Source organism: Orbicella franksi, chromosome 3, assembly GCF_964199315.1.
Source record: "Orbicella franksi chromosome 3, jaOrbFran1.1, whole genome shotgun sequence".
Classification (NCBI taxonomy): domain Eukaryota; kingdom Metazoa; phylum Cnidaria; class Anthozoa; order Scleractinia; family Merulinidae; genus Orbicella; species Orbicella franksi.
In genome coordinates, this window is record NC_138147.1 from 5,364,287 (window position 1) to 5,380,435 (window position 16,149).

The following is a 16,149-nucleotide window of genomic DNA, read 5'->3' on the forward strand; positions in this document are numbered from 1 at the left end:
TGCTTGACTAAACTTTTCTTCAGTTCGTTTTACCGTGACCCAGTGAAAACCCACTTTGCCTAGGGCGATTTTTTACGAAGAGATATTCGATTGGACTTTCTCGAAACTAGGTGGAATAGTGCACTGTAAAAAAATTGCTTTTGCAGGTTTTTTTGTCATTGTTGTTGACAAGATTAAAAGGGTATTTTTCAGCGTTGTGATTAAAAAATCTGATCATGAACTTGAGGAAAATTTTTAGAGTAATTGAATTGATTTAATTCTGTCCTGGCTTGAGTCCAAAACTTATTTCGCCGAAACCGCATTTTTGCGGAATTGCGCGCGCTTCGTTGCGCACTGATAAAGGCATCAGTAAGGGTCGTCTTGTGATTGGCTGATATTATTAGCTTTGGCTGTCCATCATTGAAATCTTATCAGTTGATTGGCTGTATTTGACGTTTTTCCTTATATGCCAATCTTTCCTGATCCACGCCTTTCAAATTTCCAGGAGAAAACGAACACCGCAGTCTGTCTTGCGGGCCCTTGGGCGGCCGGATCGAGTAAAACAGTTTGTAAGGGGGAGTGTAGGGGAAAAAGAAAACAAAACAAAATGGCGGCAAGACAGCTTCTCGATTCCACGGATCTCGGAGTTCGCCTTAGCACTGTAAGTGCACCGTCAATATTTTGTAATAAAGAACTGCTCTAGTTTGCTAAGAATTTACTTTTTCCCCAGCTCAGTCCAAAGTATTTGCACACGAATTCGACGAGTCATACTTGGCCCTTCAGCGCTATCGCCGAACTCATTGGTAAGTTTCGCGTCGCCGCAAGTCCAGGGCTCGTTTCTTCCGCCGGTGTTTGGCCTCTTTGTGATTTGTTTATGCTTGTTCTGCAGATAATGCATACGATCCGGACGTGAATGCCAGCCAGCTATGGATAGATGTCAAAAAATACAGTAAACACAACTATTGCCTTGTCTTCACGGATAACGGTGCCGGCATGGGTCCGGAGAAGCTGCATAAAATGTTGAGGTACGGGACTTACACATTGTAGATGCTCAACTTAATTTAGTTAAATACCTTCTTCGTTTACTCTGAGGTTCGTGAATACTTACATGTCCTTTTTTTCACTATTGCAGCTTCGGATTTTGTGATAAGGTGAGAGTGAGCGATTTTCACGTTGCGTTACTCATTCACACAGTAAACTTATTTACAATTGACATTGTAAAGTTTTCGAACGTTTCTTGTTATCTCATTTCACAATATTACCATCATTAGGTAGAGGACAAGGGATTTATGCCTGTTGGACACTATGGGAATGGATTCAAGTCGGGATCCATGAGACTTGGCAAGGACGCCATCGTCCTTACCAAAACCGGCAACACGAGGAGCGTTGGATTCCTCTCGCAAACTTATTTGGAAGCCATCAAAGCGGAAACAATTCTTGTGCCTATGGTCACTTGGGACTCTGATGGAAATATCCTTTACTAATTACTAAAGTAATTCTCACACGTAAATAAACGCGACCTGTCGAAGACCGTTGAATTCGTCCGTGCGTTTGCGGTACTTCCGCGGTCGTATGACGTTCGCGCCAAACTCGAATTTGGCGCCTTGAATTAAAGATCCTTCGTGGTCTCCATTGTTGATGAGATCGGAGGATGGCTGACTCTAATGACTGGCCAATACTTTTTTTAACAGTAAGTCTCTGTATTAATTTGCCAAATGAAGTGTCCTGTCTCCTTACACCAGCGATTTAATGGCCTGAAACGTTACGCGTTCTACATAAACGCATGAAACATCGTTAAAACTGGTATTAAAGCTCAGTGTAAAATTTTGAAGTGATCGATTGTGCTCTTTCAGAGCATCACGTATTAATTCACAAATAATGCTCTTGCGCTTTTCAAGGATACTAAATTTATTTTTCAAGAGTGTGATTTTGTTTTTACGGACGATAGATAAGATGATGAATGTTTGTACTTCATAAAAAGTGATTAAGCATTCGATGTAATTCCCTGCATTTTAATTGGTCTTAATTTGGTCCTACACAACTTATGGTCATACAGACATAGTGCATGATAGTTACCATTATTTCTTATTTAAAATTTTTAATACTAATTAATTTGGTGCACTTGCTTCTGAATGATTTTATTTCAAGAGAGAAAGCCACACCTGAATTACACAGTGAATTGATTTTTTTTCTAGTAGCACTTTGTTTGACTGCTAAAATCTTGAGGCCATATCTGTGTCTTGCATTTAATCAGTCATAAAACCTACATCTGTCTTTGTAGCATGAGTTAAGTGGACATACTGATATCCATTGATATTGCTCATTGAGAGAGTGGGAGCAACCCTTGAGACTTAAGTGTCTTGCTTAATTAAGACCTAACATGGTGACCCTGATCAGCATTTGGATCAGTATGGTAACCATCTGGCTGCTTCTGTTACTCCCGTGCCTTTTCCATGCTGCCTTAAATTTGTGTTTACCTATTTTATACTCAATTTGCTTATTGTCTATATGTTGATTTGTGCTTGTGATTGGCATGAATGCAAGAGTGCTTCAATATCACTACTTAGTTCTGAAATGATGTTATCTTTATTTTCCAGTTAGTTATTGTTGTAAATTTACACCTAGTAGGATCCTTAACATTTCTCAAAAATTCTTGAGAAGTCTGACAAAGACAAAGCACTGCAGGACATTCTGACGCATTCTGTGTTTAAATACAAAGAGGAACTTTTAGCTGAGTTCGCTGGGATTCAAAATCCAAGTGGCACTCGTATTATCATTTTCAATGTTCGAACAACTCCTGATGGAAAACCAGAGTTTGATTTTTCATCTGCACCTGATGATGTAAGAATTCCTGAGGATACAGACTTGGAGATCAGCAAGATAAGAAAGCAGGAGCGACAAAACCACATTCCAGAGTCGGATTACTCGTTACGGGTTAGTAATTGTACTTACTACGTCATATTATGTGGCATGGGAAGCCCGGTGGCCAAATTTTTTTTGTGTTCTGTGTGGGTTTGAGCCCTGAGGCCCATTTCTCGAAAGCCCTGGAAACTTTTCGGGCCCGCAAAGGCATTTTTAGTTAATTGGTATTTAAAGACAGAGAGGTGTACATGCCTGAAACTCCTGGTATGAAGAGAACGTCTGCTGATATTAAGAATATGTTCATAAAACAACTCTGTAGTCAGAACATTTGAGATTTTGCTACGGCTTTTGGGTGCGAAAACTTTTCAGGACCTTCAAGAAACGGGCCCCTGGCCTGGATCACTGTACTGTGTTCTTAAATAAGGCACTGTACTTTCACATTGCCTCCCTCTAACTAGAAGCATAAATGAGTACCGGCAAATTGTGGAGGCAACCTGACAGAATGCTAGGGAGAAACCTGTAGTAGACTAACATCACATCCAGAGGGAGTAGCAATATCTGTAGCTGGTTGATCCTACAGAATTTGGAGTTAAGTGCCAAGAGCTACGAGCCAGTTGGGCTTAAGATGTTTTGCCTACATGCGACTAGCAATAATATTGTTGGTGAAGCTTACAACTGTTTTAACAAGTTGTTTGCTTTAACATGCATGCATTGTTGTTTTTTCTTAGGCATATTGTGCCATTCTGTACTTAAGACCTAGAATGCAGATAATACTGAGGGGTAAGAAAGTGCGCACCACTGTGATAACAAAGAGTTTGAGCAAGACAGCAGTGGACTTTTACCGCCCATCAGCTGTATCCTTAATTGATATTTTCTGTGTTCTGTAGCCAGGTGTTATGTACTTAGGGACATTTGCACTTATATTGTTTCACTATGCATATTTACTGTTCACGTAAATCCACAATTTACAATGTTCAGTTCCAGAAAATATCCATACTCCCCCCACAGAAGGGATTGGAATTTCCTGGGGGTGGGGGTTCTGTAAGACCAAAAAATTTAAAGAAATGTATGAAGCTCAATCGGAATTTCCAGGGGGGGGGGGGGACCTAGAAAAATTCCCTTCCGTGGGGAAGGTATGGATATTTTCTGGAACTACACAATGTCACACAATGTCATTCATCTAAGTGTTTCTTAAGACCAAATAAAACAGTCAGGTAAATTGCTGGGACTGGAGCCCACAGCATTAAGGACCATCTAGTATACTCTGCTGTAAAATGTATTACTAGTCGGGTTCCTTAATTATTATAACTACCCTTCATCCCCCTTATGTAGAGTTCTCTTATTTTTATGTTGTTTTCATGTAAGGCAATGTAGTGGATATCTTTCTTTGTGACACAAGTTGGTAATCTTGCCAATGCTAAGTGTAAAAAAATTTGAATGTGAGGAGATTTGGGTGTGAACATCCTTGGCCATAGTTTACTAGAACAATGCAGAGCTTTGTGCTTTTAACAAAATTCTAAACTTACTGTTATTGTTTTTAAACAAAAGAATACAGGATTTTTGGGATTATCCAGAGTGTTATGGTAAGGTTAATAATATTAATGCGATTATTTTGAGACTTGAACTGGTTCTATACAGTATTCAGTTTGTTATCATGGAGATAAGTAAAATGAAACTCTTTTCCTTGACATGGTTAAAAATTTGGATAGGTAAACAAGCAAGTGAAGATATTCTTTGGTTTTAGTCAGAATAGAAATCATTATGGAATTATGATGTACCACAGGAACAGACTTATTAAACCCTATGTCCGTGTGGGTTACCAGTTAAAAGTAAGTGAAATAATTAAATAATGCATTTGAAAAATGCATTTTATTTTATTAGAAGTCTGGTACCTGGTGCCATGCATTAATTGACAGCTTTGTGTTCATGTTTGAATTGTGTTGTGCTGTTTCACAAGATACTTGATTCTCAAATGAGTTGTTGCAAAAATATCCACATTTTGGATTTTCCAGTAACTCTTTGGGGTCAGTTATGGATATTTTTCTGGAACTTTGATATTGAGTGTTTCACCACCCATGTCATGTAAAAATAACGAGAACTAGAGAGTTATGGTGGATTTATGGGGATGGATTGAGTGGCTAGCCCTCCCCACCCCACCCACCTCTTCCCCCTTTTGGAGAAGTGAATATCAAAAAAACAAAATTGAAAAAGGTTGTAAATATTATGACAGAAATAAAGGCAAACACTCTAGGTACTAGTCATCGCTCTTGATGGATCCACCACTACAACTGAAGGCAACCTGGTCCTCGGATAAATCGCTATCTAGCAGATAGCTGGTTTGTTTTGTTAGCACTTATCCACTGGATAGTGATTTATCCGGTGGGTAGTGTTGTCCAGCCTTTGAACAACTGGGGCCTTTTACTTAGTCCACAATCCACCTTACTAACCATTAGCCACCACAACAGCTGAAAACTATTTTTCTGATTCATGTTATCTTTACTTTGCAGGCCAACAACTTAGGAGTTGGGGTTGTGGGTGTCATTGAATGTGATTTTCTTCAGCCAACCCATAATAAACAAGACTTTGATTATACCAAGGCTTACAGGTACTGTAGGAAAATGATCCGTTTTTTTTTTAGGAAGGTTAGGATGTTAAGTATTAGTAGCTGTGCGTATTTTCAAAACTCTTGCAGGATGTTTTCAGGTGCTTGAATTATTTCTCCAGTACATAACAGTAAAGGGATAGGTACCGGTTGCATTTACCTACAGTGTACTCTGCATCTCTTAAATGGTCAATGACACCCTCTTCTCTTTTCATAGGTCACTAATCCTTTACTGATTCCCTCATTTTTAGCCAAAGGGAACATAGAAAGAGTTATTGGGCGTTTAACATCCTAAACATTATTCTTGAATTGTATTTTGCAGAGCTTGTTTTGCTGCACTAGGATCCAAGCTGAATGATTATTGGTAAGCATTGATTTAATATCATTCATTTCTTGTTATAGTGATGACAACGTTCATTTTCTTACTTAGGGGTTCAAATTCCAGATTCTCGTAGCAGTTAGAGAGTTCAGGTCAGAAAGGCAATATTTTTAGCAGTCAATGTATTGTCAGTTTTTGGTTGCATGCAAACAAATAAATTGAAAATGTTGTGATCTGCATTGCTTGCGTAGACTGATCAGCACTGAATTTTTTGGATAGTACCTTCTTAGAGGTTAAATGAAAGCTTCAGTAACAGTACACCTGAGATAAGTTTCCTTTAGAAGTCAAATTCAAACTTTTAAAGGAGCATCCCCAACCCTTTTGTATGTTTCGTCCTGTTCCACAGGTGCCAAATAAATTAACTCCATCTCTTCTCTTGTGTCTGTCTCTCAATGATTTTAATCATTTTATGTTCCAAAAAATCTCAATTTAGGAATGAGAAGAAGGGGCCTCAGCGTCTCAACAGCAAGGAGCCAATCCCTGAACCTGTGGAAGTTCAGTGAGTACTTGCTTGTTACATGATCATGATAATGACGTGAATGATAACCATGATGATGAATTTAAATTAGTGATGTTCACTGTTGATGATGAGTATGGCCTGTGATGGTAGTGATACTAATGAGCAAGTTTACATTTTGTGGAAATTTTGCTTCATGTACTGGTAGTAAAATTAAATGAGCTAACCAGAAATGTTTCAGGATTAAAAAGAAATAAATTTAGTACCAGATGTGTATAATTTATAAGACTTGTGTCATGAAAGGAGTGACAGATTTGTGCTGCTGCTATTGAAATCAAGGGGCACACTAACTGTTCTTTTCTTGCTGAAAATTATAATTTCTGTTTGAACTGTGGTAGTAAATTGCCATTTATGGCAATTTTCTTTTTCGTTTTTGGTTTTGATACAAAGCACTGCTTAAGTCATGACTGTGACCCTTTTAAGTGCACACAGGACTGTAAGAGTTACATTTTATTGCAGACAACTCCCTGACCAGATCTGGGTGCAATGTGACAATCCAGAATGCCTGAAGTGGCGTAAGTTACCTGATGGTACAGACCCCAAAAAGCTGCCAGACAAATGGTACTGCAAGGAAAACCCAAACCCTAGAATGAGATCCTGTAGCATTCCTGAGGAGAAGGAAGAGGAAGTTGAACAGCCATATGTCAAGACTCAAAAGAAACGCTTGTGAGTAAACTTATCACCATCTTCTTTCTGAGAAAACAATTGTTCTTCCCGTGCTCAATTGTTTGCTCGTTCAAGAAATGTAAGAATTCAATATTGTTGATGTCACTCAGTCTGTAGATGTTTTGTTGTGTCTGTTGAAGACATTTTGTTCCAGATTGTTTCTGGTGTTCTCCATGATCGGCGAATGGAACGTTTGGCCACCAGTTCCAGTTATCATTCTTCTATACCGACAAAGTGACAAATCAAGCATCACATACATGGATACATGCTTCTTAACCCATTCCCTTTCAATATATATATGTTATTTGCCGGCTGGCAGGTCCGTATAGTGAAAAACTGTGACCGAGGTCTTGAAAATGCTGCCCAAGGTCACAGTTTTTCACTATACGGACCGACCTAAACCAGCAAATAACATGTTTAGTTTTCTTTCTTGCAGTAAATTGGTTTTACAGATTACAAATGGGTTTGTTTACGCAGCCATTGTCATTGAATCGGCTTGCGTGCCGTCTACTAACACTTTGTAAAGAATCTTGTCAACGAGCAAGTAGCTCAGATAGTAGACAAAGAAGGATGTAGTAAAGAACAGATTTTTTTTCAAATTACTTTATGTTAGTTGCATTGATTTCACCAGTTAAGTTCTGCAAAATTGTTTTTGCTGTGTGAAATTTCGTGCAAAGTTTGAAGTTTTACTACAAAAACAATTTCTGTCAGTTGTTGCTTTTAAAATCACTTGAAATCAGATTTTTCTACCGTAAATTGAATAGCAGAAGGCGAGGAAATTTGTTAAGTGTATTCCACAGAAATTCTCCTCAATACAGCAACGATCAGAGAGGTAAACTCGACTGAAATTGACTCAAATTTTACAGACGCTGTGAGAGAAACACAGGATTGCGCGCCATTACAGCGCGAAGCTACAAACAATCAAGCAAACTCTCACAACTTCAAAACACTCAATTGAATTTACTTACGTACAGTGACTTTTCCTTGCCATTTTAAAGTGAACAGATATAAACTTGCGTTGACTAATCGTCGATGGATGTGTAAAAAAGGCAAAAGATTGACGATTACCGCTAACTTTTAGGAGCGAAATTTAGGGAAAAAAGTGGGGAAAAAAGCCAGCCTGTGGGCTGTATCATAAAAAGCTGGACCGGTCATGTGCGTATGATTAGCCAATCAAATTTGAGGATTTAGGATTCTGGCCCGCTCAGATGCTTGAGAAAAAATAATAGTAATTATTAACCCATTGACTCCCAGAACTGTTTGCCAAAAACACATTTTTTGGACATTTTGGAGATTTTCAGGCTGGATATGGGCCAAATTAGCTCCAGTCTACTTAAAAAGTCATTTGCAACATGACAGCATGCTTTTCTTTCCACTAGCATGGCGTTTTATGACATGTTTGCTCGGGCATGCACAGAAATCAAGATTTTGGACAGGAAAGTGCCCTACGTCTTTAGGCTTTTCTTCTTTTTTAATTTTAATTTTTTGCCTTTCCTTTTTCTCCTTTTCTTATCTTTTTGCTGCAGTAATTGACCTTCTACTGGGCTTGCTTCAAGTTCAAAAAAGTCTGAGAAAGCATCATGGAGACAGGCAATTTTTACCCTGGAGTAGCCATGTGTAGTCACAGGAGATTTTGCTCTGAGGTTTTCACTCAAATTTCTGAGCATTTTCGTGTATATTTCAGGCTCCATTGAGCCAATCACACTGATCTGGGCATCACTGGAAAGATCTTTTCCTCCTGCGAAAGTTGAGTATAGATGATGCCAATTTTGGTCAAAGCTGATGATGTCAGAAGTGGAACAAAGGCGAAGGCTTGTCAGAGGCAGTTACGGGCGGCATGGGAGTCAATGGATTAATAATATTTTGCTTTTTTCTACAGGGAAAAAGAGATGGAAGATAGGAAGCGTAAAGAAAGGGTAAGCATAAAATTATGTGTTGTCTTTTAAAATAGCCTCATCATATTCAAGTCACCCTCAAAAAGGGGCAGGTGGGGGGGAGGAGCACAATTTGTGTAAAAAAGAGGTCCTTGTATTGTAAAAATACTGTCCTTTAAAGTCTGTGATATTTTTGCTTGATATTTGTTTTCTGAAAAGTGTTAACTTGAACCCTGCTCTCTCTTCCACATTTGAATTCTCACATTAACTGCAGGGCAATTTGCAAATTATTCTGAAGGAGTAAGTTATGAGAAAAGAGTGGAGGGAGAGAAACAAGCAATAGTCTATACATTTTGTAACACTTCTGGTAGGATTGTACCACTTGCCTTTAGGAGAGTGATATTTACTTCAGCAATGTTTCTAATCGTGACTGCATTATTTTCAATTCATTAGGAAAGAAAGCTTGAAGAGGTGTGTGATGTTTTTTTTACTCAAAATCTTAATTGTGCTGTGGACCTGGTTTAAATTCCTTATTAAGTGGAACCCATCGATAGTTTTCTCTTAAATACTTTAAAAGGCTGTTTCAGGTTATCTGGAGTGCTTTTAAAGCTCTGTAAGTTAATTTTAGGCCATGCTTTCTAGGAGAACTTGTGTCTTCTTGAATATATTAGGGCTTTTTGGCAAGTATTTCCAGAAAACATTTGGTCTTATTGCATTTGGGTACCCAGAATAACATTTTTATCAATCCAGAAACAACAGGCATCAAATTTCTCGTATCAGAAAGAAAATTGAAAGGGATTAAAGGCCTTTGGAACAGATAATTTACTAAAATGATCCATGAAGTGCCCCTGGTACATGAAAGATGTTAGAGCATGTTTCATTAATTGCCAGATATAGTTTGAAAATTGTTATAAAAAGATTAATACAAGATTGATTAACCTAAAGCAATTCTCTCATGATGATCACTTCATGGACTTTCCTTTTATAGTGGATAGGAATGGACCAACAGCTGATCTTAAGTCAGTTGTTAAGAAAATTAGCATATAGCAGAGCTTTGCTTTAATAGGTTTTCTTTTTTCAGGAAAGAAGATTAGAGCAACAGCGAAAAGAGCTGGAGAAAAAAGAAGTAGAATTGCAGAGGTTTGTGAGCATCTCTTTGGACTCTGTAAAAAAAATTTTAAAAGTTCTGTCACTCATTTGCGTTATTTGATCCCCCTAAAATATGATTGTATTAAAACACAGTCTTGTTGTACCACTGTGCTCCAACACTTTAAGATTGGAGATGAATATTATTACTATTAGGGTTAACCAATATAAATATTCAAAGATTTGTGTTTTTCTTGCTGTCATGTCATAGTTATTTGCCTTTCTCCTTGTAGACTTAAAAGGCAGCTCTCTGAAATTGAATCTGGAAGTGAATCATCAATTATGCAATCGATTGAAAAGAACAGCGCCAGACAGCAGCAGGCCATTAGACAGGTTAGACTTTAGAATGTAGCCTTTGTTTGATCTCCAACACATCACCCTTCAGGGTTTAAGGTCTTATTTTGGCTTCAGAAAGACTGCAAATTATTTGTTCCTAGACTGGAATTATTGGATCAAATAAGCAAGCAAGCCAATGAGAAAGCCAATGAGAAACTGGGTGGCCTTCATCTAGTTTATACTTATCCCTGTCAAAAGGCTAACCTGAGGTTGTACTGTTAACTGCAGCTGAATGCCATTTCCTTTTTTAGCAGGTAAAAGGGGAGCAGAAATCACCACAGACATTGCGGATAAAGGTAAACAGAGGTTCTTTATTACCACCCTTCCCCCCCCCCCCCCCCCGCCCCCCGCCTTCCACCTCAGAAATGAAATGAGTCGTAGCTGAGCAAAAAAGTATTTCTGATTCTGTTAGGGTGAAAATTCATCGATTATTAATGCATGTCAACAATTAAATTGCATCTGACAAAAACTAATTGTGAGATTTCATGCCCAAAAATAATAACACTTACTAGGGGTAACAGGGCTCAAAGAAAGTGTCGGCCTGTCGTCCAGGACAAAAAGATTCTCCTTCTGGGCAAGTACATGATCGTACCTTTTCATTCTCACTTGCCTGACGGGCAAGGGATCAGGCAAGTCGTCTGCCAACTACATGTAAATCATTAAAAGAGCAAACTAAGACTTGCCCAGGGCAAGCATTATTTGAGAGATACTTGTACTTGTTCTCAGGGCAAGCTGGAATTCAAGTTTGTTTTGAGCCCTGCAGCTAAAAATATCCTAGTGTCAGTGTTTGATAGCAAAACCAAGAGAGGATGAAAGGTGAGAGAGTGAATCCACCATATAGGCCTTATTCTCAAGGTAATCAATACTGGCAACAGAAATCCCAGGAGAGTCTAGAAATAGCCAATCTTGTGATGCAAATTTTACTCATGTGGACAGCTCAAGCAGATTTACATGCATTTTCATCCCCCAAGAAGACATCTATGCAATGCATGTGCTGACGTTATCTATGGAAGAAGTGGGTATCATGTTTGAAATGAACTTGAGAGGAATCACCTCAGGAATAAGGCCTACATGTTTATAGAGGATTGACTCTCTTGCAAAACTTAATTCTTTCATTTATTATTCCAAACAGTTGATGACACCATCTTCGAGTGGGTTCAAGGTATGTTTGCACCTTTGTTCTGTTGCTTTGAAATTTTAAGCCCCGGCCAAACGATTGCAACATGTCAACGCAACATATCACAACGTTGTGCGCAACATGTTGTGTGCGTTTGGCCACCGTGTTGCGATGTGTTGTGACATGTTGGGTGTTGCTGGCTCCAATTTGACCTTCAAATTCGAGCCAGCAACACCCAACATGTCGCAACACATCGCAACAAGGTGGCCAAACGCATGCAACATGTTGCGCCCAACAATGTTGCGATATGTGGCGTTGACATGTTGCGATCGTTTGGCCGGGACTTTATAAATTTCTGGTGGGCTGAGGGAATTCTCTAGGGGTTTAGCAAAACAGAAATGGACCTTGAAACATCTCTCTTGTCTGGGATGTCTTTGGCTTGAAATCAAAACATGGTCTCTGGTACTAGTACATGCAAGTCTTTGAGGTTTTCTCAATTTTTAGACAAGAAATCTAGAAGACCATCAACTTTATATTGAAGTCCATCCTCTGTGGACTAGTGATGGGTTTGCCTCATTTGGGGTGTGGTTTTTATGCCACCAAAGCACAAAAGTTGTGAACAGAGATGATATGGATTCAGACGACTTGATTATTCTGTGTGTTGAAGTTGTTTGGCATATTTCCATTGCAGCCAACTCCAGTCCGAGGGCGAACTCCACAAGTAGTGGCCCATAACACATACAATCCAAAGTCACCAGTGCTTTTAACACCAAACAGAAACCAACCGCAACAACAACAACAACAATCTGTGAAGGTTGTGAAAGTATTTTCATCTCTTCCTTCAGCAAGCCAGTCACAAACTGCTCCAAAACCACTGGTGCAGATTGTGCCGAGTCCTCAGGGACAACTCCAACAGCAGGGCAACAGGGTGGTGGCAGATGTGTCACCAAGAGTTGTATCGGTACAGTCATTGCAACAAGGTCAGAGTTTACAGGTCAACCAAGCACAGCCTATAAGAACTGATGGGAATGCCCCTTCACAGCAGAAGGTCACAGTTCAAAACCTTGTGTTATCGTCCGGGCATAAAATTCACCTACAAACACCAATTACACAGGATTTGACCTCCAAGCCAAGCAATGCACCAACATACCAAGTTAGAGCACTACCACTTCAGCCATCACAACAACAACAACAACGACAACAACAGATGCAAATTAAGAACACCAATGCAGTGACACTGCAAACAACACCGGTGTCCCAAAATCAGCTTCCGCAGCAAATCAATGCACCAGTAAGATCATCGGCAATTTCGTCCAGCTACAAACCTTTAGAGTCATTACAAGAAGTCAACAGGCAAGCAACTCAGGGATCTGTAGTTTCTCCTGTGTCTGCAGTTATTCCAGAGGCTAAGGAGCCCACCAAGCAGTCACCCACAGAGATCAGGAATCAAGTCACTGTCCGCGACAGATACCGGTATATTGTCCCCACACCGCAGACTTCATCCATGGCAGTGACCACTGTTGCAGCTGGTCCTAGCACCCAGCTTGTTCAGACATCACCGGTGAACCCTGCAATTCCAGCCGGGGTACAACCTGTAAACCACGCTGCTGTCAATCCAGTGTTGCAGGTATTTCAATGATTTTCAATCTGTTTTCACTAAACCTTAGCCTGTGTTGTAGGCATAAACAAAATAGGGAAGGGGAGGTGAAAAGAAGAGGAATTAATTGTTCCTCCCAGTCCCCCTCCTTCCATCCTCCATCCTTCCCATTTTACGCCCGCTATACAGGCTACCTACACCTTCCCTGCAATGAGAAGTTGCCTTCTGTCCCATTAGGGGTGGTCTCCTTGTCTGTTGCAAGGTGTACTCAAATGAAGTTGCCATACTAGGTCATCCCAGCTTTCAACACAGGCTGTTTTGGAAATAGAGGTTTTGTAAAATGTACCTTTGAGTGTTGTGTTGATGGAGCTTCATGTGCATCTTAAATTTTTTTGTCTTTTTTTTTTTTTTTTGCATTGTACGTCTTTCCCAGTGTTAGAGATCCTTTTTTAGGTCACAGAAATTAACTAAATGTATGATGGTGCTTCTTTAACTTTGGTTAACTTATGTCCAATATCTTTACTTTCTTGCAATGCTCTCTTCAATTTCCAAATGGCCATTTAATTTATAGCCTTTTGCCTAGCTACAGTCACTTTGCAACGAGTCCATGAAAGTCATAGCACTTTTCAGATTAGAAAACACCTAAACTGAAATGTCTCATTTTTTTGTTGTTGTTTTACCATTTTCCAGGTTCAAATTAAACAGGAACCAAAACATGCTGTACCAGTGAGCCCCTTACCTTCGACAGGCCCAAATATCCAGATATCGCAAGTTCATTCTGGGGCCCCGGCGGTAGCAGCATCAACGGGCCTGATAGTTAAAGTGAAAACTGAGAAGGAAGACAGGTAATTCATCTTTTCAATACTTTTTAATTTGTACCAGCACATCCGCAGACGCCAAGGTTAGAACCACGTTGTATGGCGTAATGAACTGGGCAACATAAAAGTATTGCCGAGGGTCCTCGATCATTTGGTTTTTTTGTGTGTGTGTGTGTGTGTTGAATCTGCACAACAGACGACAGTCTTCTTCTTCATGCAACGCTTAGGGCTCCGTCTACGCTAATGCCCTTTTTGTTTGAAAACGCCCACTTTTGATGCGCATTTGCCTACCTTTGGTCATAAGTAAGAACCAATCGAAATTCAAGAATAATTGGACTTATGATGGACAATGATACAACTATTAAATCGCCACGAGCATGGGATAAACTTGGAACAAAAAATAGTGTCTCATTCCCCAACGGAATGAGAACGTGAGTAGAACCGTGCATTTTGTCTGGCCATACTTAATGATTTCGACAATACTCATCACAGCAGTGAAAATGATCTTATGTCACTAATGAACGACGTACATGGCCCAGCTTGGCACAAGGGTCCTGAAGCATCTGACCGTGGTACGGAAGGTCATATGTAGGTTTGACACCTGTCAAAAACTCAGAATTTTTTCTTCGTCCCATGCTCTTCACTGAAAACTTGTGTCGATTTGTAGCAGCTGAAATCTCTAGATCGACTGTTTTGTGGATTGTTTTCAGGCCAATGGTGAACGGGATCAAGCGAGCGCACGACGAGGATGACGTCATAGAGCAGCCAGTCGTCCAAAAACCGCGCATGGAGACTGAAGTTATAGTCATCGATTCCCCACCACCCCCTCCCCAAGAGGAAGAAACATTCGAACCAGTCACAAACGACAATGAACTTGCTCTAGAAGGCGTCGATAACGACCTGATAATCAAACTAGGGAAACTGAGTAAAGAGGAACAGTGGATCAAACTGGCGCAATCTGCTCAGCAGTTGAGACATCTTCGTGACAATGTATGCAAACTCTTGAGAGTACTGGTACCGGAAATAGAACTGGGCGACAAATCAGAAATACTCGATGACACCAAAGTGGATAATCTTTTAAAACAAGTGTTGGAGGCGAATTTAAATACCGACACCACACAGTCATAATTCTTTTCGATCGTTTAACGTACTTTAGTTTTTTCTATTTTTTTAAAGCGTTCTCGTTTTATAATCTTTTGCACGTCCAGTACTGATTTAGTTCCTGAGATTCAAAGAAGCCTGTGAATATTTTACTGTTCAAGTGAGTAGCTATGCAACAAGATAATGGGCTGAATAAGACGGACAAAGAAGAGTGCTGTTTTAAACGAAGGGAAAGCGGTGTCTGTATTTTTAAAATCTTCAGACGCTATAACTTATGACGATTCGTAACAATTGTCGTGTAGACGTTTACATGAAACAAATCTAATCGACTGCTTTTCCGTTCACACAACCTAACACAAACGCTTAAATAAGTTTGGGAAAACCTAACACACCTTTTGAAGGAAGGGTTCATTCACTCTGAGTACTTCCAATCTCTCACAAACAAGCGCACGTCACGATATAACTTTCTTCTTGGGCCTACATTCATTTAATTTATATGCCGGGTTGGGGAGGGGCTGGGAGGTTTTCGATCCTCTTGGGGAAAAAATCGAATGTTTCTGTTTTTGTTCCACACCCTTGTTCTTATTCCTTGCTCGGTCACTCGTATAGATCAACACTGTAATTATCAACGACTCTCCGCGTTACTGTATGGTAACGCGTTCCCTCAATTGGCGTGGTATTCCTTCTACTTGATGTTTTGTAAATGGTAGTTAGCATTTGGTAACTGATTGTAGACTGGTCAGGAACAAGAGATCGATATGAAGCCGCCTTTTAAGGAACTATTTTGAAACGTCGACTAATTCCTCAGAAGGATCTCTTTCAACTTTGCGTTCACTTCATTACGTTGTCCAACAGTAAATTCCGCTCGGAGAGGATCTCGGTACTAGTGTCCCAAGCTCGATTTCCGCCGCATTCTCGGGTCCGGCCGCGTTCGTCCCCGTGAAGAGTGAGACGAGCGCGGGCTCATTTCCCGAAACAGCGGCTGGTAATCGAACCTAGATTTCTGTAGAATTTAATGAAACGAAACGATGTTTGTACTAGTGTAAATAGGGTTTAGATAGAGGGCTGGGGTAGTTAGTCAAATTGTGAGCCTCAAATAAAATTGCTTACCAGACTCACTATTCTCAAATGCTTGTGGCCTTCATTCAATCTCGT

General features: G+C 39.9%; 2 protein-coding genes across 3 annotated transcripts in view; one reads left to right on the plus strand and one right to left on the minus strand.

Moving 5' to 3' along the window:
• LOC145480848 (uncharacterized) overlaps window positions 1-16,149 on the minus strand; it is a 60,738-nt gene that overhangs the window by 31,221 nt on the left and 13,368 nt on the right. The window lies entirely within an intron of this gene.
• On the plus strand, window positions 484-16,123 carry LOC145480846 (uncharacterized). Of its 2 annotated transcripts, XM_081459176.1 has the most exons (21): window positions 495-640; window positions 710-782; window positions 869-1,004; window positions 1,112-1,130; window positions 1,251-1,447; window positions 2,625-2,913; window positions 3,570-3,695; window positions 4,551-4,670; window positions 5,349-5,446; window positions 5,766-5,807; window positions 6,256-6,321; window positions 6,799-7,005; window positions 8,885-8,921; window positions 9,333-9,350; window positions 9,961-10,019; window positions 10,259-10,358; window positions 10,613-10,657; window positions 11,494-11,523; window positions 12,170-13,105; window positions 13,766-13,920; window positions 14,604-16,123. In XM_081459176.1, the coding sequence occupies exons 1-21, from the start codon at window positions 587-589 to the stop codon at window positions 15,019-15,021; spliced, it is 3,225 nt and encodes a 1,074-aa protein (XP_081315302.1). In that variant the 5' UTR covers window positions 495-586; the 3' UTR covers window positions 15,022-16,123. The 2 variants fall into 2 exon arrangements, with proteins under 2 accessions (XP_081315303.1, XP_081315302.1); XM_081459177.1 differs by lacking the exon at window positions 9,333-9,350 and having other exon boundaries at window positions 484-640; window positions 8,885-8,939.

Bases quoted from the DNA above. Each gene is read 5' to 3' on its own strand.
- LOC145480846 (XM_081459177.1), top strand. From the start codon at position 587: ATGGCGGCAAGACAGCTTCTCGATTCCACGGATCTCGGAGTTCGCCTT. The intron at 783-868 runs GTAAGTTTCGCG...CTTGTTCTGCAG, and splicing joins CGCTATCGCCGAACTCATTG to ATAATGCATACGATCCGGAC. The intron at 3,696-4,550 runs GTATCCTTAATT...AAATTTGGATAG, and splicing joins ACTTTTACCGCCCATCAGCT to GTAAACAAGCAAGTGAAGAT.